General features: G+C 54.1%; 7 protein-coding genes across 7 annotated transcripts; 3 read left to right on the top strand and 4 right to left on the bottom strand.

Moving 5' to 3' along the window:
• Window positions 1-1,096: 1,096 nt before the first annotated feature.
• Window positions 1,097-2,365, top strand: CPAR01_03600 (uncharacterized protein; the record flags this gene model as incomplete). The annotated part of the gene is made up of 3 exons (XM_060487887.1): window positions 1,097-1,491; window positions 1,588-2,276; window positions 2,334-2,365. 3 exons carry the CDS (start codon window positions 1,097-1,099, stop codon window positions 2,363-2,365), a joined length of 1,116 nt encoding a protein of 371 aa, XP_060352093.1.
• Window positions 2,366-2,767: 402 nt separating this feature from the next.
• On the bottom strand, window positions 2,768-6,190 carry CPAR01_03599 (forkhead domain-containing protein; the record flags this gene model as incomplete). The annotated part of the gene is made up of 1 exon (XM_060487886.1): window positions 2,768-6,190. The coding sequence occupies one exon, from the start codon at window positions 6,188-6,190 to the stop codon at window positions 2,768-2,770; it is 3,423 nt and encodes a 1,140-aa protein (XP_060352092.1).
• A 1,164-nt stretch (window positions 6,191-7,354) lies between these two features.
• CPAR01_03598 (sulfate transporter) lies at window positions 7,355-8,779 on the bottom strand (the record flags this gene model as incomplete). Its single annotated transcript, XM_060487885.1, has 2 exons — window positions 7,355-8,479; window positions 8,543-8,779. 2 exons carry the CDS (start codon window positions 8,777-8,779, stop codon window positions 7,355-7,357), a joined length of 1,362 nt encoding a protein of 453 aa, XP_060352091.1.
• Window positions 8,780-12,800: 4,021 nt separating this feature from the next.
• CPAR01_03597 (uncharacterized protein) lies at window positions 12,801-13,004 on the top strand (the record flags this gene model as incomplete). Its single annotated transcript, XM_060487884.1, has 1 exon — window positions 12,801-13,004. The coding sequence occupies one exon, from the start codon at window positions 12,801-12,803 to the stop codon at window positions 13,002-13,004; it is 204 nt and encodes a 67-aa protein (XP_060352090.1).
• A 1,429-nt stretch (window positions 13,005-14,433) lies between these two features.
• CPAR01_03596 (uncharacterized protein) lies at window positions 14,434-17,239 on the top strand (the record flags this gene model as incomplete). Its single annotated transcript, XM_060487883.1, has 5 exons — window positions 14,434-14,564; window positions 14,940-15,554; window positions 15,630-16,303; window positions 16,406-17,137; window positions 17,190-17,239. 5 exons carry the CDS (start codon window positions 14,434-14,436, stop codon window positions 17,237-17,239), a joined length of 2,202 nt encoding a protein of 733 aa, XP_060352089.1.
• A 279-nt stretch (window positions 17,240-17,518) lies between these two features.
• On the bottom strand, window positions 17,519-18,246 carry CPAR01_03595 (uncharacterized protein; the record flags this gene model as incomplete). Its single annotated transcript, XM_060487882.1, has 3 exons — window positions 17,519-17,814; window positions 18,053-18,163; window positions 18,213-18,246. 3 exons carry the CDS (start codon window positions 18,244-18,246, stop codon window positions 17,519-17,521), a joined length of 441 nt encoding a protein of 146 aa, XP_060352088.1.
• A 2,005-nt stretch (window positions 18,247-20,251) lies between these two features.
• Window positions 20,252-23,447, bottom strand: CPAR01_03594 (uncharacterized protein; the record flags this gene model as incomplete). Its single annotated transcript, XM_060487881.1, has 6 exons — window positions 20,252-20,926; window positions 21,002-21,247; window positions 21,303-21,871; window positions 21,937-22,240; window positions 22,290-22,633; window positions 22,691-23,447. The coding sequence occupies 6 exons, from the start codon at window positions 23,445-23,447 to the stop codon at window positions 20,252-20,254; spliced, it is 2,895 nt and encodes a 964-aa protein (XP_060352087.1).
• Between the last annotated feature and the right edge of the window lie 515 nt (window positions 23,448-23,962).

Below are 23,962 nucleotides of genomic sequence, written 5' to 3'. Positions count from 1 at the left end.
GGCACAGCAGGTGTCTGAGAGATTCTGAGCACATCGTCCACCTGGAAGAAGAAACCAGGAGCAAGGGGCCGAAGGCGTTCACTCGTTGGCGCTTAACTGCACGATTCGCAATCGCGGCCTGGTTGGTTCGCTACACCACGATGGACCCACAGCCAAGGCCGTTTCCCATGCTTTTCTGGACTTCGTCGTGTTGGTTCTAAAATGTTGGTTTTATTCATAATGTTGCCCATCATCCTGGCCTGGTCTCACGGTTTCACCCCGAGGCTGGCGCATAAACCCCCCATTGTGTCGCTCCCTCCTTCGCCCGACCACCTCACCGCTGTGATGCGCACAGGAAGTTGCCTCCTCAGTCACCACGCAGCATGGCCTCCCGGTGGTCTGAGAGGCGCTCAGGACCTGACAACCTCACGGTGATTCGTCAAAAGGAAATGAGATAACCAGGGTGTTACCAAACTGTCGGGACAGAAGCAGGGCCAGAAGTTCACAACAACCTCGTTTCGAATCCCCTCGCCTGTTTGCAGGACCAGGCCAGTCTTTGAATAGAGTCAATGACCGTGGAGGAAAAACGCCACAGTAACGTTGGCCAAAGAAGGATCGCGTCGAGTACGGTACCCGGGCATTCGTTGTCCATGGCCTTGGTTTGAGGACTTGAGAAGGCCGAATCTCTTCGGTGTTGGGCGGCTTGCTGCATACTTAGTTCAGTCGCCTGCCTTTTCGCCCCCTTTCTCTGTCTAGCATGCTTTGATGTGACTTTCTCGTTCTGCAGACTGTAGATCTTTCTCTGTTGGTTTTGGTTGTACGACTTTACGATAATTATTGTTCCTTACGGACTCTCGCTCACTACACTTTACCACAATCTCTAGTCACATAGTATCCCTCTCATGCTATTATAGCAACATCACAGTTCACTCTAGAACACCAGCAGGGCTCGTCTTACCTGGACCGTCTGCTTCGCCTAGAGAAAGACGAGAAATAGAGAGGACAAAAAAGATCGTCCTGGTAATCCATCAAGAGCCCACGAAAATAAGAGTCCTGCTTTATGTACAACATTGTATTGCCGAAGAACTCGGGAACATCTCAGCACAACTCACCCAGCATGCCCCGAGTTCTTCTCCTTTCCCTCCTCCTGTTTGTTCTAGGACTAGATGGCGTCTCAGCAATCAACCTCCGATACGCGCCTCTTGCACCGCCAAGACCAACAAAGCCCCCCTCGCGCAACGGCACAAAGATCTCGAACGACGACCTGAAAAGACGACAAGCCGCCTCCGTGACCTCCGTGTGCGGATACTACAACGGCGACCCAGCAAAGGCAAGGACAGCTGATCCGGGTTTCGGCTGCCGGCTCGATATCGACCGCGGTCTCTGGGGCTTCTGTCCCACGACCGTCATCTCTGCCAAAGACTGCGGACTGGCCGGCAACTGCGTCGACTCTCGAAACTGCAAATCCGGCTGCGGAAAGACGGGCATCACAGGTCTGACGACTTTCACCTGGTGAGTTTCCTCCGTGTACCCCTGCTCCTCTCTCTGTGTTTTGTAAAACACAAACGGACCAAGAAAAGGGGAAAGGCTCACAGATATGAACCACAGTGCAACAGATAGATTCTGCTCCACCGTTATCCTCGAAGGGGGCTTCGAAGGAGGCTTCTCCTACATTGCCTGCGGCAACGCAGCGACAGTAGAAACGTTGTTCAAAGAAGCCATCAACACCACCGAGACACCAACGTCTATCATCGCGACTACTGTACGCATCACACCCACGGACGCCACCACAATACAATCAACCACAGCGACTTCTTCCTTGACATCCTCTCCTACCTCTACCACATCCTCGGGCGTATCTTCGTCCGCAACCCAGCCCACCTCGCCAGCGAGCCAGACAACCTCCCCTACAGACGGAAGCAAGTCATCATCCAATGGCTCAAGCAACACGGGCGCCATCGTCGGCGGCGTTGTCGGCGGTGTCGCCATCATCTGCGTTACAGTTGTCGTTGCAATCTACATTATGCGACGTAACAAGCGCACCACAGAGGAAGAATCTCAGGAGAAAAAGCGGGGGAGCCGCTTCAGGTCGTGGGGACGGTCGTCCTCGAAACCTCCCAACTATGAACAGAGCGAAGCTGTTCGGACAGATACACAAGGATTCGACACTGAACAGAACAAAATGTACGCCGGGTGGGGTCCGTCTGAAGTATATGGATCAGAACCACGAAGGGATCCCACGGCGGCCCCCGTTGAGTTGCCGAGCGCTTCCCCCGTAGAGCTTCCGAGTCGGAGAGGTTGATCAATCGTAATGATAAGAACATGACTAGAGATGACTGACGGTGCTAACACAGCCCTGAAGACCGAAGGAAATGTGGAGGGCTGAAGAGGGAAGGTGAGCATCGCCTATAAACCATTACATACTATTTTCCAGCAATGATTTCAAGTTCATGTGAGAGCTCGTGGTCGATAAAGCACCCCAGGCAACTATTTTATCAGTACACATGGTACTACTGGCGGCCATCAATGTAATTTGTAAACGATTTTTGTGTATTCTTAGGTGCTAAACGACAACACGTAGCCATGCTATGAGTAGACAAGGTTTTCGCTGATTCATGATCATATCCTTTTTGAGATCTCAACCAATCCGTCCTCTCCTAGAGGAAGGGCCGAGTTCGCCGACACAGAAACGCCGAACATTGGTAACGCTTATTGTAACGCGTATTTCTTTCCTTCCTTCCATATCCTTTCGACCATACATATATGTCCTGCCCCCTGGCTCCTCTTTCTATGTTCCGTGCAGCTTCTGGTTGAGGCCCAGCAGGAGCTGCTTCACCGAATTCATTAAGTGCGACTCGATTCCGTCGAAGCCCGCTGCGGGCGACCCCGAGGCGCTGGCTTCCGCAGGCGGCGGTACTATGCTCGCGTCTGCCAAGCCCAGCACTCGATCAATAGCGGATAGGGTGACTGCCTCGGCCTTGGCCTCGCCAATCCTGCTTTTGAGGGCATTCGACGAAACGTTCTTGAACCCTAAGAGAGAATTGAAGACCTTGGAATCAAACACATTTGTCGGCCCAGTGGGGGTGGGTGTGCCCCCTGATCCGGGAGTGTTGCTTCGGGTCGAGAAACCGTCGAGGAGCTTCTGTATTCCCTTCATACAGATATCTTCCATGGTCTGATTCTCTGTAGCGGCACTCTTGAGTCCCAGGCAGCGGTTGAGGGCAGACATGACGATGGCCTCTGCTTTTGGATTCTTGGCTTTCTTCAGGTTCTCAATAAGACCGTTCTTGAGGCCATTAACAGCTGAGAGTAACCTGGGCTGAATGACGGGACGTGGTTCGGCTTGCGCTGGTGGTGTAGGCGTAGGTCGAGCTTGCTGCGGCGGGGCAGCAGCGGGTATCTGTGGTGGGGGTGGTTGCGCTCCAGGGATGGCGGCTGGAGCAGGTTGTGTGATGGGCGGTGCTGAAGTTGCGGCAGCGCCTTCTTCGGTCTTGACTGCGGGATGAGCTGGAGGTGGTCTTGAAGCATACGGTGAACTGTATGTAGAAGGCTGCCCTGCGACACCTTGAGGTCGTGCAATCGCAGCAGCGGCCCCGTATCCAGGGAGCGTCACTGGCGCCACTGGTTGAGACGTCACTGGCGGTGCGGGCTGACCAGGGTTCGGTACCACGCCGGGGGGAGAGTATTGTGGCGTTCTGGCTGCTGTCTGCGCTTGCTGCCCTGCATAGGCTTGCGCGTGGTAGTTATGAGGAAGATGCTGGTAGCCAGGAGGCATGTGACTCTGCTGCTGTTGGGCGTACTGAGTGTACATTGGGTGGTTGTAGTGACCATAGCCCGCACTCATAGAACGGTCCGGTGACGTCGCCTTGCGCTTCTTGCCGGCATCGAGTTCGACACCGGGCACCCTGGACCACAAGCCTGTGGTATCGTCCTTCTTGAAAGCTTCGTTCCCGATAAGGTTATGTCGTACACTTGACTCCCAGCCCTTTGTCTCCGTGTGGAAGTAGAACCACGGGTATCTCTGGGTAATTCGCTTATAAATCTGTTTGAGGGTGAGACCGTCAGGCCCTGCCGCAGTGAGGGTCTCGTCGATAAGCACTCCGTAGTTCTTGTTCGGCTTCTGCAGCTGCTCCTCCGTGTAGTCCTCGATCTTGAGTTCGAGCGGGGGCGACTTGGGACGAGCCTTCTTTTCCTTCTTCTCTCTGGCGCGTCTTTCGGCATCTGATCCTTCGAGACCGTCTTCGCCCTTTGGTTTCCGGGGCTTGTACTTGCGCTTCTCCGGTCGATCTCCTCCTTCGTCTGGTAGTGGGTGTTTCCTAGGACGGCCGACCTTCCGCTTGATGGGAGGCTCTCCAGGAGGAGGCTGTGGTATCGTCTTCTTAGCCATCTCCTGCTGAGCTTTCTTAAGAAGCCGCTGCTCTCGCTTGGACATGATTCCGTTCTTTGGTGGCCGGCCAGGTCCTCTCTTCTTGTTCAGATAGCCTAATGGAGCACCTCCCATGAGAAGATGCACCATTTCTTGGTCCTCTGGCTTGACCTCTGTGGTAGGTTGGATATCGTCTGCTTCCTCTCCATAATCCAGTGACATCTCTCCTTCGGCATCAGCTTCGGCATCGGCATCAGCGTCAACATCGGCTTCAGCATCGGCTTCAACATCGGCCTCATCGTCTGCCTCTGTTTGTGTTTGCGCTGCTTCTGCAACGTCGGCTGCTGCCTCTGCCGTCGCCTTTTCTGCGGCGGCGGCTGCTTCTGCCTTTGCTTCCGCTTCCGCCTCTGCCTTGGAGCTACTTTCTGCCTCAACTTCTTCCTCCTCTTCAGCTTCGACATCGGACATTTCTACGTCTGATGGCGCTGGTGAGCTGAGGGAAGAATCGCTTGTGTCGTCAAGACCGTTGCCATGTGAGGCTTCAAACTCGAAGCTCATCTCCTTTCCACCAGTCGCTTTCTTCTTGAGTTTCTCCTCCTCTTCTGCATACTCCTCAGCACCTGTCCGGCCTTCTGGAACACCATTGATGACGAAGCGAAAATCAACGTCCTTGATTTGCAGGTGATCACCACTCCGGAGCACGGCGACGCCTTCCTTGTGGTGCACTTCATCGATGAAGAAACCATTCTTGTGCAGTGGAATGGCCTCAAAGACCCCTTCTCTCTTATTGAACTGGATCTTGAGATGCTCTCTTGAAATAGCCTTGGTTTTGCTGGCGATATCAGGTCCGGGCGAGTGGATGCCGACAAAGGGAACGTGGTGGGGAGATGGCCGTAATGAAGCCAGATCCACGGCTGCAGCTCCCGGTGTATGTGAGACATACTGCCGATTTGAGATGAGTTTCTCCTGTGACTCGTCCTCTTCCTGCTTCTGTGATGATCCGGTGCTGGTCGTCTTGCGGCGCTTGGCTGGCCGCCCCTCCCCTTCACTGTCGGACTCGGGTCCCAGCATGCCTCCCTCTTCGCTGACGTATGACTTGCTGAACTTCCCCGGCCCATGTCTGACAGGGGAAGGAGGCGGAAGGCCCTCGCGTTCATACTCTTCCGCCTTCTTGCGATAGGCATCATCGCGCTTCTGGTCTCTCCGCGCCTGATTTAGAGCCTTCTGATCGCGACCAATAATGACGGCGTACGTGGTCATCTGAAAGACACTGTCGGCGAATTCTATACGCGCAAAGGATTCGAGACCCTGTGTCGCCGCGGCGAGGTTATGTGTGCTTGCGACGAGCGGATCGTTGCCGTTGCCCATGGTGCTCGGGAGGGTGACCTGCGCTGGCGTGACGGTCGGCGGCGGTGACATTTGATTGGACATTTGGTTGCCAGCCATATGCGCCAGAGCCATCATCATGTAGGCGTGGTCCATGTTCGGCATCGGGGTGTGTGGGAAGGACGAGGCGAAAGGGTCGGCGTCAACCTGCACGGCTGAAGCCGGCTGCGACATTGTCGCGGGTGGAGCGCTGCCGGCGTCGGCATCGGCCATGAAGGTGTCGACGGCTAATGAGGTGGTCTGCTGTTGGGTGGACGCGTCTTCGATAGATGGGTGTACGGTTGTAGATGCGTCGGTGCGCGATGGTTGCTGCTGGTCAGCAGTGTTCGTGGCGATGTGATTGTTATTGTCTTTGTCGTCGGGGTGGTCAGTTCGGCCTGGTGTCGTCGACTTGTGCTTGGGCGGCGGCGTGGTCGGAAGGGGCGCCAGGCCATTTTGGCCGGCGTTGGACGAAGTCATCGCTGCTCTGTAGTCGGACAGATCAGCTCCTTCGCCGTCGGCAAGCCAAGAGAGGCGATTTGGTCAGGCGCGACGAGGTATGGACCTGAGAAAGGCTGCGATCGAGACGGGCGAATGCCAAAAAAATCGGCGTTGAACAATTCAGTCCTGGCTGCGATTGACAGGGTCAACGGAAGCGTCTCTGATTGGCTGTCGGTGAGATTCACCGTGGACACTGAACACACCAGCCTTCTTCCCCGCGCTGTACAAGTACCCAAGTACCTTTTTTTCTTCCAATAGGAGGAAAGAGCCTCCAGTTCAGCCCGTCCCTGCCCAGTCAGGTCCTTTCCTTCTCAGCGTCTCCGTCGCTGCCTTCCTTTCCGTCGTACGCTCCTTCCATCTCTGTCACAATCGTCACTGCAGCTTCCCACCACAATTCAATGGAAGGAACAAAGGCACCCCAATCCCATTGAAGGCCCGAGTGACGATGACTCATCCTGCTACTTCACCATGAACCTTTGATGCGGCCAATTGCATTCATGTACGTCCTTCAATGCCTCAGCCTTTCGTCGGACCCAGCGCTTTGGTTCGGCCTAGATCTTGCGGTGAACAGCAAGGCTGTTCACGATGCATCTCTTCGGCCAGGGTCCGAGAAAAAGCCTCATCCGATTCCTTGCAGACTTGCAGAGGCAAAGGCAGCACCACCCTGCGTAGATCGCCCACTTCTTCCGACCTCGGTGTCCACTTGTCTCGGTCAAGCCCCAATAGCAAACCATCCTTCGGTGAAGGAGTAGCTCACTGAACCCTCTGCTTGATTTTCGTGATCCTTGGAGGCATTCTGTAAGTATTAAGGGCTTGACGCGGGACTCAGATGATTTAGTGAGTCTCTGAGATTGATCAATGTATCATTTTTGAACTCAGGGGTTTATTTCCCCTTGCTGCTCAGTCTAGCACATTCAGAGCTTAGGATGGCAAAAGTTTGATCAACAGCAGGTATCCGTCTCAGAAAGCAATCCGAAAAGACGTGTGATATGCATCAAATTCATATGTGCCCATGTAAAGAGCCTGTGAGTTGGCTCAACAGCCAGTAAATATACACATAAATCGTATTTACCAAGCAAGTAGATCTCGAAAAGACTCCCGCGTTACAGTTATACAAGAAGCCACACGCCGCGCTTCAAATATTTAACTCAGAAGCGGCGCTCGCTCGCCAAACAGAGACCGGCCCCGTCTGGACTCCCACCACTTCTGCGTCCTCTCTGAGACCCGGTACGCCCAAAAGCACAGCATCCCTGCAATGAAGCCAATAGCATCGTTCCTAAACGCAAGGAGCCCAGCCGTGGTCACGAGCATAACAGTCCACCTCTCAGCCCTCTCCTCATCAGAAAGCGAGCGATGCTGCCTAACAAGCCCCCCAACGCCGCCACCCTCGTTGCCGGCAGAGCTCTCCCATAAATCAGAAGCCCCGTGATTCAAGCTGTGCCCGACCTTGGCGAGCTCGAGGCCGGCAGCGATGACCATGACGCCCAGCAGGCTCTTGGGGTAGTGCGTGAGTAGGCCGATGAGGGAGTTACCAAAGACGAGGCCCAGCACGATCTTGAAGATGCCCAGGATCACGACGCTCGCGCCACTGCGCGCTCCGAAGCGGTACTGCGCCGCGAGCCCGCCCGCGCCGTGGCACACCGGCATGGCGCCCCACCAGGTGCCGACGAGGTTCATCACGCCGACGCTGATGCCCATAGCGGTCACAGACGGCGTGGGCATGTCCGGCAGCAGGTCCGCCGCGAGGGCGCTCACCGCGATGACCGAGTTCAGGGTGGTGAGCGGGAGCTGGCCGATGGCCATCGACAGCGGCTTGTACTTGAACCAGTTGAATTCCCAGTGCACAAAGTGCGGGGTCCAAAGGCTGGGCTCCGGCAGGTAGGTGTGCGGGTGGTCGTGCGAGGTCATGATGGAGATGAAGGCGAAGACGAGCGACAGAATAAAAATGTGCAGCGCGTAGGGGAAACGCGGCAGGCTCTGGGTGAAAATGAGCACGAGAAAGGCGGCCAGGGCCCACAGCCTGTTATCGAGGACGGGATGGGTCCAGTGAAGGTCCCGGAGGAGGCCGGAGCCGGCGGCCATGACGAGGGAGAGACCGGCACCGAGCTGGATGCCTTTGACGACGGGAACGGGCACGTTTCGCGTGACCCAGCGTAGTAGGCCGGTGAGGCTCATGACTAGGACGGCCAGACTGACCCACTGGCCCGCGGCCATGACGGTTTTGATGCCGCCATATTCGGACCGGGAGATGGCTGCCGCGGCGATGGCCTAGACGTAATAGTCAGTAATGAACGCACAATTACAATCTCTTGCTTAGATCTAAGCACTCACTTTCATCGGCTGGACTGGAAGTGGAATGCCAAAGACGGCGCCGGTAACAACGTTGAAAATGCCTGAAAACACCAAGGTGCTATCGAGATAAATGGAGTGCTGGACCGCAAGGGCGATCATTAGAGGAAGAAGGGTTCCCAAGTCACCGAGGGCGCCAGAGACCTCTGCGGCGGGAGAGCCGCGCAGAGTTGCGACATTATGTTGATGGACTCGTTTTAGATGACTGAGAACCGTCATGATGCGGGGAACTAGTCGGGCTTTCTGCTTGAGAAATAAACTGGGGGCGTAAAGACGTAATTTGAAGAGATACTGGCGAAACGCAATAGCAGAGCGCCAAAGACTTTGACTCTGAGCTTTGAAAGGACGGCCAAAATGCAACTGATTCACCGTTCTGCTGGACTCGTTAGTGGCTGACGACGCCTTCAACTCTCAGGATGATTGATATTGAACGTAATTCATGTCAGCGTGCGTACTCGCACCCCAACTGCGACGCGGCAGCTTCCGACTGTACTGTTCGGAGCAAGCAACTCCTCGGCCGGACGTCGAAGTTGGCGGTGATTGGTTGCTTGACCACCGATGCTAGGCGTCTCCGCCCGCGGCCCGTTGTAATCTGCAGCGCATGACCTCCTCAGTTCCTCGCTTCAGTTCTCCAATACCTTACCTAAGGGAAGATAGCACGATAGATACCTCCAGTCTCCAAATGCTGATGAGCCGACTTGCTTGGATAAACATTTCGTCATGTGCCGAATGAGCGGGTCAGCATATGATCTGACCCATCGTCGCCGGACTGAAGAGATTATATAAGACAACCCAACCTAGCCCAACAACGGGAGGTGGCGGCAGTGGAGAGAATTGCAAACGGGATGACTGAGCTGGCTGACGACCGAACAAGGAGCCGACGGGAGTTACCATCTAGCGGCCAGGGACGGGCGCACGCCGGACATAAATGCTAGTCCCTGAATAAGAGCCTGCTCTTTCGATGATAAGCAGCAAGCGCCGAATTGGATCCATCCGTTGAGAATGAAATAACAGAAAGAATGAGGAAAGAAACTCGCGCTGGGGCAGCGGAAGGGACGGCGGGTGGGATTCGGGCTGGACGGATGCTAAGGTTACCCATGTGTCTCATTGAGTGCAGAGGCCCGGCCGGTGTGAATAAATGGGGCCTTGTCACCTTGGAGCTCCGCGGAAACAGATTATTGACCTGCCGGAGCTTCGCTTTGGTTATCTTACGATGGAGATGCAGTCTGGCTGCTCTGGCAGTACGTTACGGGCTTGCTATGAGGTTTTTGTCATCAAATCAGGATGTCGATGGTGGGCTCGTTGTGACGCTGCAAGGAAACGGTCGCTTCATCTTCGAACGGGATCAAAGGGATTGAAAAGGTCCCAAGACGGGAAAGATGGGTGTTGGATGACTGATCAGGTGAGTGTTCTTCCGAAGGGACGATGCAGCAGCGGATCGAGGGGTGGCTGGGCCGCGGAACGAGCAGTCATCGGCCCTGACTAGGCGCGACGCCCGTTCCGATGGTGATGGGTTGGTACTTTGCCTGCCGTGTAAGGACTGAGACGTGATGCGGACAAAGGAACATTGGGGGTCCATCATCTGCAACCCTCTGCTTGCCTCCTGCTGATGAGTGATGGGTCATGTTTGTTCATGTTTCTCAGTGCTGAATTGAACCAACCCCACGTAGGTGCACAGTGCTGCGATGATCGTCTTTGCTTGGCTGGGGCTCAGCCAAATGACCGATTCGGGCAATCTCTTGGCCCAACTCAAAAGAAGTCATGAACTTCCATTGGACCAAGTCGCCAACCCTTTGCTAACTTGTCCGCAGCAGCTTGGCCGGGCGCAGTCTAATAAGCCTGAGAAAGGGAGTTCCGTCTGGCAAATATGCCTCACCTAACCAAGAGTCTTGGAGTTGAAGCCATTCTCAGGTGCCGATACTGCCAAGGCTTGTCATTGTCGAGGCAAGGTGACTTGCCAAGGTGTGCGCAAATTTCGAGCATTCAGTAGTGCTGTCAACACTGCTCAGTGCTCCGTACCCGTAGTGCCGTACTCTCTACCCGTAAGGTACTAAGAGTCAAGACAATAACAGGAAAGAAAAATGGGACGTGACGGCGGTTACTAAGTGCATGAGCAGTCAACAGAAGCGACCATGGCAGGGTAGTCAGTCAGGTACGGCGGTTCGTTTGCTGTGGCATTCCCGAGAAATCTCCCAGTTGCCCCAATGGAACCTGGAAACATCGGTGAAAGCAGAAGACAAGTGCCAGACTCATACTATGGAAGGAATTACCTTAGTACGCAACTGCCATGATCGTCATAAAGGGACGGCGGCGGCAGCGACTAACCTAAGCAGCAGAGTCAGATGGGTCCAAGTGATGATGACAGAGAGCCATGAGCTTGAAAGAGTTAAGAGTCTGCCTACCTAGTGTTGCTGCCACAAGGTATGCCAATATCGTAAGGGCGCGGAATCAGTAGGAAAGCAGATGCAGCCCACAGCCCGGCGGAGGTCGGCGAACCGGTGGCCCTGCGAACCCACCGGAACTTGAAGGGTGTGCTAGGGCCTTATCCCGGCTCCGGCCCCATGAGATGATCCATGTCATCCAATTGTCCACCCAGTCTGGCAGACTCTGTGCGCAATAGCACTACCTTAGGCTAAGGGCTATTGTTTAGTCGTGAATCTGGAATAGCGTTGTGGCTTGCGAATGCCTACCTTACCCTACTACGTCAGAGGGGAGCGGGAAAGCAACCAGAGAGCTTGATGCTGGTGAGAGATGGAGATATTCCCGCAGCAATAGGTAGAGACAGATGTACAACAGATAAACAGACGGGCTGCAACTGTTGCGCTACAGGAACACACAACACACGCACTCCCCTGTATCGGGCGAGGAGTGTAAGTGGTGATGACAGGGGGCCTCGAGCGATCAGGCGTGGATTCCCCACGCCGGGATGCCTGTGATGACCCTGCCGTGTTCCCGGCATCCATGGAGACAAGCTTTTTCTGTTGCTCGCTTGGCGCCGTTCTCTCTGCCACTAGCAGAGCAACCGCGACCGCCGATGCCACCTCACGAGTACTCTTCACACACTAAGGCGCTACACAGCAATGTACGGATCGCGACATGCCAATGGTGGCAGTTCACCACCAAAGAGTGCCCAGACGTGATGACACCGCCAAGTACCGCGACCTGTGAAGATACTTTCTTGTCGCCTTTCATCGTCAAGCTTCTACCTACAGATACCTCAAGTACCTACCTACCTTACCTTACGGTGATGATGAGGTACATACCTGGCTAAGATCCAATGGGAAAGACCTTCCCATCACCATTGGGTCTTCCTTCTTATTGATTGCTCGCCTTGCCAATCAGCCGACTATTTGAGCAACTATTTCCTTCCTCGCCCGCCCTCCTCATTAACCCCTCCCTTCCCGACTTACCTTACCTTACCTTCCTCTTCGCCGTCCTACTTCTCTCATCTGTCCTCCAGCTCAATCACTCGACGATCCAATAATCAGTCAATTCCTTCCCCAATTGATTCTCGTTTCCTCTCACAAAGGTATTCACTCTCATGCTGCTTGACCTCTCCATAAGCTCCAGCTTCATAAGCCAAGCTTCGCACCGTCGACGCTGACAAACTGCGCTTCTAGCCGGCCTCCCCTAGTCGCTGCGATCGAGCCACCAGGTCCTTTTCCCCACCTCACTCTCATCGTCCGACGTTGAGCTCTCTCTCATCTTCAGCCAAGGTAAAGTAACTTTCTCTCAGTGCGCATTCTTTCCAAGTCTCAATTCTGCTGCAAAAAATTGTTCTGGAATGTCAATTGGTCTTTGCGACAATCTCTACGAGCTTCGCCCAGCATCCGACAAACACATCATGAAGAAAAACAACATGTGGATATCATCTCTAGACGCCAACGCCGGATACCCCGGGAATGACGATGGGCGCATCCAAGTTCACAGGGCTCTAAAAAACAAAAGCAGACGGTCGTCTCCATAAAATGCCTCAATTGGACAAGCTCCCTCACCTCTAGCTCTGATGATTTTCTACGGATCCTGACCGCATTGGGAAAGCATCACTCATCGCAAACAGTCGCCGCGAGCTTTCCTCTCATACTTATTAACTCACTCGCCCGTCATCATTGCTCTCTATTTGGCTTTTCGATTTTTGCTACTCTTCTTTGCCTTATCAATCCTCTTAATCCAATTTGCTGACCAGTCTCTTCTTCTTCTTCGTACAGCCGACTCTCCACTCAACTCACCTTCCGTCAAAATGCCTGCCGTCAACACCCTCGTCGCCCGCGACGCCGTTCACCAGCTCGCCAAGCGCCAGAACTGGGCCCAGCAGGAGGCCGGTGTTGTCGTCGTCTTCTGCATCATTTTCATTGTCGCTCTCGGTGTCTCTGGTCTCATGATCTCCAAGTGCCTCGCCAGGCGCAAGGCAGAGAGACAAGCCAAGGAGTCCCAGGCAGCATAAGCAAGACCTCGTCACCTCTTACAGGGGCCAGAAAGAGGGGAGCGGAGCTGGGAAAGTAATGAATCAAGCTCCAAGCCGAACACGCTTTGAAGCCAGCAGAAAGTCGACTCTCTTAGTCACTTATACACCTACGACACGGTGAAGTTCGACGAGAGAGTCGCAACTGGCTACATGCGAAGGAGCCAATACCATCTGTCGACAGCAATCATGTTCACACCACACACACCCACACCAAACGGATCACTCACTACCTACCGATTGCCGGTTTCGATTCTCGACACTTCGTCATAGTCTGCAGGATTGGGGTCTCACGAAAGGCGTGTACTAAAGAAAAGACATCCGGGCTGTACATGGCAGTATCACGACTACACGGGGGTTAATGCGCCAGGGGGCGGCTGTATGTCAATCGCGATGCCACAGATACCTATTTCACACCAATTTTAATGATACCTATTTCACGTTGCGCAAAGCAGTTCAATCGTCTCTCGACCATCGTTGACATCTTGTGTGTTTGCTGGAGTGTTTATTCAAGATCTTGCTTTCACTAACACAGACCTTCCTTGCCTTCTGCTAGTAAGTGACCCAGAAAATTGGGTCTGGTTGTAATCCGCCCTTCTCTTCATCTCCATTTTCCGTTTGAGAGAACCTGTCCCAATCCCGTTGATTTCATCTTTACCAGTGTAAGGTAGCGATAAAACCCGGACATCAGATGGCATAATATCAGCATGCGACTGACTAAATTTTTTCTCAATTCGGTGAGCAGACACCCCCGTCACAGGAAATCAGACCGAAAAAGAACTTGGCACCGATCGCGCCGTGTCCCTGATGCATGCAGCCACACGTGGGACTTTTGAGACAAGACGCCTCTTTTGTATCTTGGTGCTCATTGCTTACCTACTAGTACGGAGACATTCCAGAGGCGCATTCATGGTGAGGAAGGTTACCTATTAGGTGCTATATCTTTGGGACTTGCGTCGCGCTTACATGCCCTCCCAACCCGAAAGGATCGCTTAGCTGGGCCAGGTCGCCGGGTTTTCATCTGCTAGTGCTGACGCGTGAAGGCCCACCACTTTACTAGCAATCACAAACCCGAGATACTAAATTCTTATCCCGGACCGGGTTAACGAGCCTGGAGTTCATCCGTGATGACGGCCTCACCTTGTAGTCGAGGCCTCAGCTCTGTTTTGTCGGTGCTATGTCCGCGTCGTATATAGGGTCATGCGCTTCGCTCTAATAGTCCCCGGGTCGTCTACTGTTTAATGGGTTCACATGTTCCTATTGCGCGGTTTCGAGCAAAGAGTGCTCCAGTGTCCAAACGTATTCATCCGCCACAAGTTATTATCACTCAATACGAGCCAAGCCAGGCATATCAGACCACAGCCTCCAACAATATCCAGAAATGGTAATCAGATCCCACGATACCCTCGCAATGGACCCACAACCACCGCCCCCGAGGCCCGACAGCCCCCCGCGCCGGCTCCGCGCATGCGCGCCGTGCACTCGGGCCAAGGCCCGCTGTAACTTCCGCGAGGAGAACGCCCGTCGGCACCTCTGCGACCGGTACGTGCTCCCCCCACTGGCTCGAGAGGGCGAAGAAGAGTTATGGCATTCTGTCTATGGGAGTTGGATTTGCCGTTCATAACCCATGTACACTGGGACTGACACGAAGTGGCGGGGGTTTAGATGTGAGCGGCTCAAGATTGACTGCTCGGCCAAGACGAGGGGTATCAGGAGGACGCGGCAGATCAAACCTCTGGTCAAGTAAGTGTTGTTACTCATGGGTCACCCGTCTCGTTCGCCAAAACTTCTGATGATGGGCTGGGTGTGAACGCACCCACGGGAATAGTGGCATCTCGAGATAACAACGGCCCTGGCTTCAGAATTCAACTAACATGAACAATCACAGCCGCGTCGCAACACTAGAACAACAAATAGCGCATCTCGTAACACCAGAAAAGTCCCCGGTAGCCTCGACACCCTCAGCAGAGACCTCAGGCTCAACTCCCTCAACCTCCTCGCCTCCCTCTCACCCAGACTCAAACTCACACTCCCACCCAGCACCCCTAATCCAAAGACGCCAACCAGGCCCCGTAACCCAAAACCCCCCCTCCTACTCCCACTCCTCTTCTTCCTCCCCCTCCTCCTCATCCTTGATCGTAACAACATCGACGACGACAAAACCACCCCTGGGCCTGACCTGGTTCCAAGCATCCAACGTCCTCGCCGACTTCCGCGCAAACTTTGTGCCCAACTTCCCCTTCATCCAGGTCGACGGGCCCTCGGTAGACCCGGGCTCCGGGTCCCCGCAGCGGCTCGCGCGCGAGAAGCCGTTCCTGTTCCGCGCGGTCATGCTCGCCGCCGCGCCGGCGGGGAAGACGAGGGCCGAGGCGATGCACCGCGAGTTGTTGGCCGAGATGGGGGCGCGGATGATGCTCGAGGAGGAAGGCGGGCTGGATTTGTTGCAGGGAATGCTGGTCATCATATTGTGGTTAGTAACGGCCCCGTCACCTTTTCACCGACTTACATCACGTTCCTCGCCGGCGTCTACTGGTGTCTTTTGAAGATAGAACCCCCCCCCCCCCCTCCAAAAGAAGCATCCCACTGACATTGCACGTCATGAAACAGGGCGGAATGTAGATACTGGTTCGACAAACAAATCACCCGCCTCGTCTACACGGCCCTGGGCTACGCCCACAGCCTAGGCATCACCAAACCCCCGCGCTCCCTCCTCCAGCCTTCGCCCTGCCGCCCCGGAGGTTCTCAACAACAACAGCAACACTCATACCCGCACCCCTACCAACAACAGTGGCAGCAGCAGCATCGACAACAACAAGAACCAGAAGACTGCTTCACCAACAAGGCAGCCCTCAGCGCGACGGAGCACCACACCCTCGAGGAGCAGCGCACCTTTCTCGGCCTCTTTTGCGTCGTCTCGTCCAACTGCGCGCAGTTCGCCCGCAAGCAGAATCCCCTCCTGCACTGTCTCGGCTCGAACGGGCCCGGAAGTGGGTCATTTTCTTCGTCTTCTCAGGGGCAGCAGCAACGAACGGGCCTCGGGTATCTAGATATCTGCTACGAGAACCTAGCCGCGTCAGGGAGCCTGGAGGACCGGATGGCGGCGAGGATGTTCAAGATGGCCGCCGTCTCTGCGCGCCTCACTGATGGGTTCGGTCCCGTGATGGATTGTGAACGCGGAATGGGAAGGGGAATGGGCGAAGGGTTCGAGGAGGAGGTGGGAAGACTCCGGGCGCAAGTGGATGATGTCTTGGAGGGTCTTGATCCGCGGGATCCTTATTACGGTAAGCCATCCCCTCCTCTTACTCTTCTCCCAAAGTCCATGATGATGTCTTTGAAGCCCCTCTCCAACAATGGAAGAAACCGTAGCTGACATTCAATCTCAGCATACCTCAACCTGCAGCACAAAGCTCTCCTAGTCCAACTCTACGAACCAGCAACAAAACACCCATTTCCCTCCTCATCATCATCTCCATACCCCGCAGCTTTCCAAAACACCACCACCGCCACCACCCTAAACCGCACAACCTACTTCCAAGCAGCCCTCTCCGAAGCAAAAGCCTACTTTGCCGCAACCCTCGCCCTGCCCCCCGAAGCCTACGTCTACCGCACCTCAGTCGGCATGGGCCTAGCCCAAGGCGTCCTTGCCGTCACCACGCGACTGCTAATCCTCCACGGCGTCCCGGGATGGGACCTCCCCCGCGCCCGCGCGGACGTCAAATTTGCAGAAATCTGCGAAAACCTGGTCGCGTTTCTCGGAAGGGTGCTGCAGGTGGGCAGGGAGAGGATGGGCCGGCTGAAGGAGGAGACGTGGGTTCGGGGAGTCGGTGGTGGGGGCAGTAGTTGTGGAAGGGCATACAATACCCTCGAATTCGACTGGGATGACATCAATGGTGGAAGCGAGATCGATGCGAGGGGCTCCATGTGCGAGGACTTGATTGGCAAGATGAGCTGGATCAAGGGCTGGTATGAGAGCCGTGTTCGAGCGGAGGACGGCGGCCTGACTACCGCTACCACTCCTGCCACTGCTGGCGGTGGCGTCGGGAATGCAGAAGCGGCAAATAAGGAGTTGATGGAGGAGATTGCGAGGATATGGCACTGGCCTGCGGACGCGGCGAGTATGCCCATGTTTGGGGGTTTGATTAATCCCTTTGATATCTGTTACGATAGTATTTGACGAGACACGATGTCCTTTCACGATTCCCAGCTCAAAGAAATAGACTTTTTGAGCACGTAGGCGTATTCGCTATGCTATGGCTATGTAGAGAAATGTAGAAATACAAAATCTGGGTATGTCCTGGGTCTCATCCGTTCGCTTGTCGTTGCGCCATGGTGATAAGCAAAGTCAGTCAGTACAGTCCATCGTTACATACGGTCTACCACCTCCATCCCTCGAATCCAGGCCATCTCTGAAAGCTCTCTTGGAATCTTCTGTCGCAGACGCACACACAACGGAGTATGCATCAATTATTGCCTCATTTGAATACACAACCGCTCGCTCAGAGGAAATCCCACGCAATCAGCATCGGCAGTGCCACCAATAGAAATATGCAAGAGATGAGCGCTGGGATGACGGGCGGCACAGACTCAGCTGCTTCCTCGAGGAACCAGAATAAGTCGGCTAGCGGTACGAGAACCACTCTACGGAGCAGGTCGATGGCGCTCCGTGAACGACGGCAGCAGCGGCAGCGGGTCCAGAAGCTGTGGCGGTAGTTGACATCGTCGTGCTTTGGTGCTGAGAGAGCATTCCGCACATCGGCACTTAGGTCTGGTAATGACCGGGAAGGAGGCCGACCTTTTGTCCGTTGTCAGCATGAAGTTTCATGATAGTCCTCGAGAAATAAAAGAGATGAACGCTGAAGCATGCAAGATAGGTTGTATGACGGACTGTTACAGTGGGTGAGATGGTGGGGACATCAACGGGAGTAGGTGGGTGCAGATGGACAAAATAAGTGGAGGACCGGGAAGAAGAGAAGATGCCAAAAAAAAAGTAGGATTAGGCAAGTGGGTAGGGTTGAACGCCGGAGACTCACCGAGAGGTGTCCGGGGCGGCAGCGGCGACCGGGCGCCGGAGGCCGGAAGGGGAGACCGGCTGCCGTCGGGCGGGATTTCCTGGGTCCGGCCCTTGGTTCTGGCGTAGTAAGCTGGCTAGCTGTTAGAATAGGTACCGAGAGAAGCGCATGATAGAGGAACCCAGGAAGAGATTGCGGTGAAGATACGTACGCATTTTCGCTTACTCGAGCTTTATTGCCGGCGGAATTTGTCCTACTCTCTCGGGCTCGGGAATACCGGACGAGGAGCGAGGCTGTTCGTGTCGATGTTGGACGCTCTTGTTGGCTCCGGTCGGCTGGACTTCAATCGCAAGAGCCGGGACGCAGATGTTGATGATGCCAAAGTTGAAGGGCTGGCATTCCTCAATAAAGGGAGAGAGATTGGGCGGGGAAAGGAATGTTGCAAGCGGAATTGCTTTGGTGGCGGTCCGTTTTAGCTTGGCCCCCTTTTGATCCCCCTCGTTTTTCTGTTTCCTGTAGGTACCTATCCGTACAAGATTGGGGCAAGGAATCGTGTGGTATGGATGATTCAATTGAACAAGGCTCTTGGACCTCCTTTGTTGTTTGGGTGCGGGCGAGATGCCGAGCCGACTGTGTATAAATCTGGAATGGGTAGACTGCCTCGCAACGTCGGGAAGATTGAGTGTGATGGGATGCCAATGTCGCTATGTGGATGCCAAGACCAAGGGCCGACTGATGGGAAGAGAGGATAGTTGATGCAGTGGGCGGTGCACGAGATGCAACCAAGTCTCCTCTGCGTATGTGAAGCAAGGACGAATATTCGCCGATAGCAGAAAGAACGGATGAGGTAGGTGATGTAGCTGTTGCAGGAGGGATCTACAGCCAGCTGCAGGGTGAGATATCCGTACTTGGCAGCGACGAAATAATTGTGGATAGGAAAGTGAAGCGAGGCGAGAGGCAAATTGGTGGATAACCTCAGATACCTTTAGTATCCGTACATGTGTCCGTACCTTCCTTGCTGACCAAGTAGTAAGTAGGTAGGTGTCAAGGTGATGATTGTAAAGAGAGAAGCCACGGGCGATGCTTGATGCCAAGAAATCAAAACAGAAGGCAACTCAACCCAACATGCTGACTGCTGTTGCTCGATTCGCACAGATGCCGCTGCAAGCGTCCAAGGAGTAATTGTTCGATATGTTCCTTCTTCGTTGCCCCGGGTTCCTCTGTACCAAGTACCGTGCGCTGCCCTGCGCGCTCAGTGCTGTGCTTGCTGTAGTGTACACTCTTTTTTAGAGTTTGGCGCCTATCCCAAGCAGTGCTGTGTATTTTTGTTAGCTTCTTCCTCCCCCGTTGATGTCCGTGGTTTTGATTGATCGAGAATGCTTGGCGTGAAGATGAAGAGGTGAGGAACTGAGGATAAGCCACAATCACCAGTCCCGCGTAAGCAATAGGATTGGCGGCGAGGCTGCTAGTGATCATCACATAACCAAGGAATCTCTGAGAGTTCTCTACACTAACTATCGCATAAACTCTATGTACTTAGCAAATGAAAGGGGGGGGGGGGGAACGGATGGGGGTGGTAAGGCATTTCTTCCTCGAGAAATGCCAGTTGGCCAACTCATGACTGGTGGAGGGAAACCTTCACTTCAAGTTTGGGAGGACGTTTTGCACAGCCTCCTTTTCTCGAACGCCGTCGATTGCCGGGCACCACCTTGTCCGGCCCGATGGGCGTATGCGATTAATGCCCCCCGAATTTGCGCTTCATGCCGGGAGGTCCAGTCTAAGACTCCAACAACTGAGACTCTAAAACTCCAAGGTGAGTACGCAGTATGAGGAGGGGCGATGAGCACAGGCCCTGAAGGTAAATACTAAACCGCCAAGACTCACTGGAAATAACAAGTTGTGACGACCGAGTTGCAGAGTCCATTTCGGTACGGAGTACAATACACCTCAACGGACGAGAGATGATGTTGCCGTACGGATGCTCAGGTGGCGATTATCTGAAGCAGAACTGCTCCTCTCAATCATTTGAAACTCGCATAAGGTAGCAAAGAAGTATTGCCCGTCTACCTAAGCTGCCACTCTCCAATTCAAGCTATCCTACATGAAAACACATTACCCCCAGCCCCTTTACTTTACTTTACTTTACTTTACTTTACTCGTATTCAAAAGACCATGTGCCAAGACACATCATTAGAGCCAGCACAGCCAGCAAACCTCCGCTCAGAACCATGTATTCCTCGTGCTCAGCCTCTTATAACTACTCCGCTCCTGTCCGTTGTACCCCGTGTCAGCAGACAAGTCCTGCTTGGAATACTTGCCACGCCACGGCCTGTCATTAGCCTCTTCGAAAAAGTAGTGATTCGCACCGCTCGTGTAACCAACCCGCCACGGCACAACCAGATCCCTCTTCACCGGCCCGCCGCCGCAGCTGCCCTTGAGCTGCTCACTCGGCGGCGAGTTGACAGCCAGCGCAAACAGATTCTGCGGCTCAGTAAAGTCCGTCACCAGGCCGGACCGGGAGAGGAGGTAGGCGAGGCAAATCACGTTGATGACGAAGACGAGGGCGAGGACGAGGTAGAAGCACTTTTGCCACTCGGCGCTGTGGCCCGACGTGTACTCCTGCGTGCGGATCGAGGCGTTGAACGGGTCTAGACTGCCCGGCGCGCCGAGCTGCATCTTTTCGTGGCGCCAGTAGTGTTCAAAGGGGGTGTTGAGACCGCCGATGATGAGGGTTGACGAGGCGTAGACGGCGAGGGCTTCGGCTATAGAGGGGAGGAGGGGGTTGAGCTGCGGCTCTTGGAGGACGAATTGGGTGAGGATGCGGGCGTTGGAGGCGTTGTTGTTTTGGGCACCGCCGTTGATGTCCATTGACAGACGCCATTGATCCGCAATGTTCTACACAGAAACATAGGTAAGTAAGTAACGATGAAAAAGGAGGTGTTGGGGATTCCTTGCCCTCCAGTCTGTCACGGGGGTGGATTCCGTGACTTCGGTGTGGACGTTGGTGTAGCTGTCTGTATCATCGGGGTCATCGCAGTGTGCTTGCATGTGCGCTCCTGCGGTGCCCGAGATGTTGAAGTGGGTTGAGCAGTTGGGTGACACCCATGATCTCATCTCACAAAGGGTATAATCTGTGATGGACGCCGACTTTGTGAGGATGTAAATCGCGTCGCTCTCCACCGATGTGTTGGTTATCATGTTGTAGTCCGCAGGATACTGTCAGTTGCTGTCAGCCTTTTCTTCTTTCCATTTGCTCACCAATATCACATACAAGCGGGAACACCGGCGGCCGTCGCCCATAGTCTTGGCCCCAGCGAAAGATCTCATCCACCGACGTTCGATTTAGCCACTCCGTTTCCGAAGCGCCGGGAACATACTTCTCCCAATCCAATTTCCCGGTTCTTTGTCCTGGAACTGTCGTGTCGTCGTACAAAACCTTCCCTATGGGCCACTCTGTATAGACCAGTGGCTCCAGTTCCTCTGGAGACATGTTGACACACATGACGTTCAGTGTGGGTGAGACCACACTCGCTCTAATGCCGTACTCTCCTACACCCGACAAGTCATTTGGCTGGAGAATCTTGTTGACTGGATTTGTTGCTGCATCGTAGACACTCGGATGGGGAATTGCGAGCGTCACATTGTTGATTATCCTGTTGAAGCGCTCGTATTGTTCAGTCGTGTTGCTATAGGTCGTCTCAATCCAAGCAGAGGTGAGCGTCGTGTTGTCGTACAACAAAGCCGATCCTACAGGGCGGTGTTGAACATCAACGGTATCGCTTGTTCCGTTGCGATTGATGGACTCCCAATCACCTAGGAACGAGACCAAGTTGCGATATGCTTCACACAAGCTGTCAGCATCACTCAAATAAACATAAAGCCTTATAAGAAAGACCTGTACGTACATTGGCCAGCATATTGCACTTCCAGGCAAGCATTTCCAGCAACATCAACACCCAATGGGTCACTATCTCGTAGTGGTGTCGGGCAGGTTTCACGGGCAAAAGGCGGGTTCATGTAGGACGCCAGAACATAGCCGCTCAATGTCTTCGTCTCCCAGTCGCCAAATTTAAGCTTTGGTGTGATCATGGCGTCTGACGCAGTCGTATAAAACGTTGAAGCAATGGTGGCAACAAGAGACACCACTCCGAGAATGGTCATACCAGCGTACGGTAGCGTCTCCCAGTGCGTGATCAGGAATCCAGGTTGCTACTAAGTGTCAGACCTATCACAACAATACAATTCAACCTTGACTCACAATAACCCAATTCCTCATGGTCATCTCAGCCAAGGTCATGCCCTCTGACCTCCTCACAAATGCGCGACGTGTCAATACCTGGCCGATAAAGGTGACAAATACAGTCACGAAAGATATTTCAATCGTCTTGGCAAACATTGCGCATACCAAAGACGCTGTCGACGGGAGGATACCACCGCTTGATGAGATTTGAGGACCCCAGCGTGGCTGTACAATAGCCACAACGAGCCAGAGGCAGCTCAATCCTGTGGAGTAGAACGAAAGAATCAAGATGGATATCGATAGCCAGTTATGCTGCTTCCTGTGCACATCGTTCCGCGAGTTACAGTAAGTCGGAGGACGGCCTTGAGTGCGTATTAGTAGTCACTCGACATAGGTCAGATACACGGGGCACGGCTTACTGAATCTCTTATACAAGGCCTCCTCGTCATCCATTGGATCAGGCTCTTCAAGAGAATTCTCATCCCGTCTCGTCGAACTTTGACCAGAAGTCGACTGCGGCGGCCTGGCCTGTTGCTGACTCTCATCTTTGCCTGGAGTTGCTTGACCTAGGTCCCCCATCTCCTCCGCCTCTATGAGAGGCCATGGCTTTGAGGACTTTGGCGGATCGTCCCACGCCATTGATATTTTGCGCTTTGAACTTGCTCTGCGTTTCCCGTCTGGTGACGACCAAGGTGACTGCAGAGGCGAGATGGTGTACTGTTCCGATTCGGGTGATAAAGGTGCGGCGCGGCGTTCTGTTGTTCGTGGTGAAGCAGGTCCAGGCTTTGGTGAGCCCAGAAGGCCTTTGTTGGAACGAGGTGTGGCGGGCGAGCTAGTTTTCGAACCAACGGGAACACGTGCGAAGGAGACTTGGTTGATAGATCCCTCCACTGAGATACCAAAGGGGTCTCTTCCGTAGAAGCTTGACTTGTCAGGTTGAGATGGGGCGGTGCTCTGGTTATGTGCGGCGCCGTTGAGGGTCGAAAGGTCCATGTCGACACTAGGTGTCATTGGCTCATAGCCATTCTTTTGGGGAGTTGAAGATGAAAGAAGGTTGTCTGGAGGTGAGGACGAAGACTTGCCATCCCGTCTTTCCGAGCCAAGCAGGTGAGTCTCCTCCGCTTCAGTGATGGGGTCTATGGAGAGAGGGGCGTGACTACGATCAGTATCTTCCATGATGGGTGGGTATTAAGGAATATCAAGGGCTTGGTGTCACTACAGGGCAAACATTAAAGACTGATGATGATCCAATGAGACATGAAAAAGGGCGGTGGTTCCGTCTCTCAAAAGATCGGCGGAGCCGTCTGATTTCGGATGACGAAATCTTTGGATAATACGGAGGATGGAGCCTTGGCCCGTGTGGTAAAGGGCCGGTTCCAATTGAGGGTACTTGGTCTTTGCTGATAGTGAGTCGAGCAATGCTTCTCGAGAGACAAGTCGTAAAGGTGATCGTCGGGGCGTCTAGAGGCGTGATGGACGCTGCCTTCCGTCGAAGCCGTAGTTGCGTCGCGTACGTTATCCGTGTTGAGTAGCACAAGACGTGACACGACGCCAACAAACCAGAGTGTGCTATATGAGACTCACAAAGAGGTGTCTTGGAACCGTTTGTCGTCGTCTAGTTCCGTTTCCTACGACAGGAACTTGGAGTAGTCGCAAGGGGAATCCTTCCGGGACGCGGATCGCAAACGGGT

This window comes from Colletotrichum paranaense (genome assembly GCF_030867605.1).
Source record: "Colletotrichum paranaense strain IMI 384185 chromosome Unknown Scaffold_3.1, whole genome shotgun sequence".
Taxonomy (NCBI): Eukaryota; Fungi; Ascomycota; class Sordariomycetes; order Glomerellales; family Glomerellaceae; genus Colletotrichum; species Colletotrichum paranaense.
This window is presented reverse-complemented; position numbering and strand designations above follow the sequence as displayed.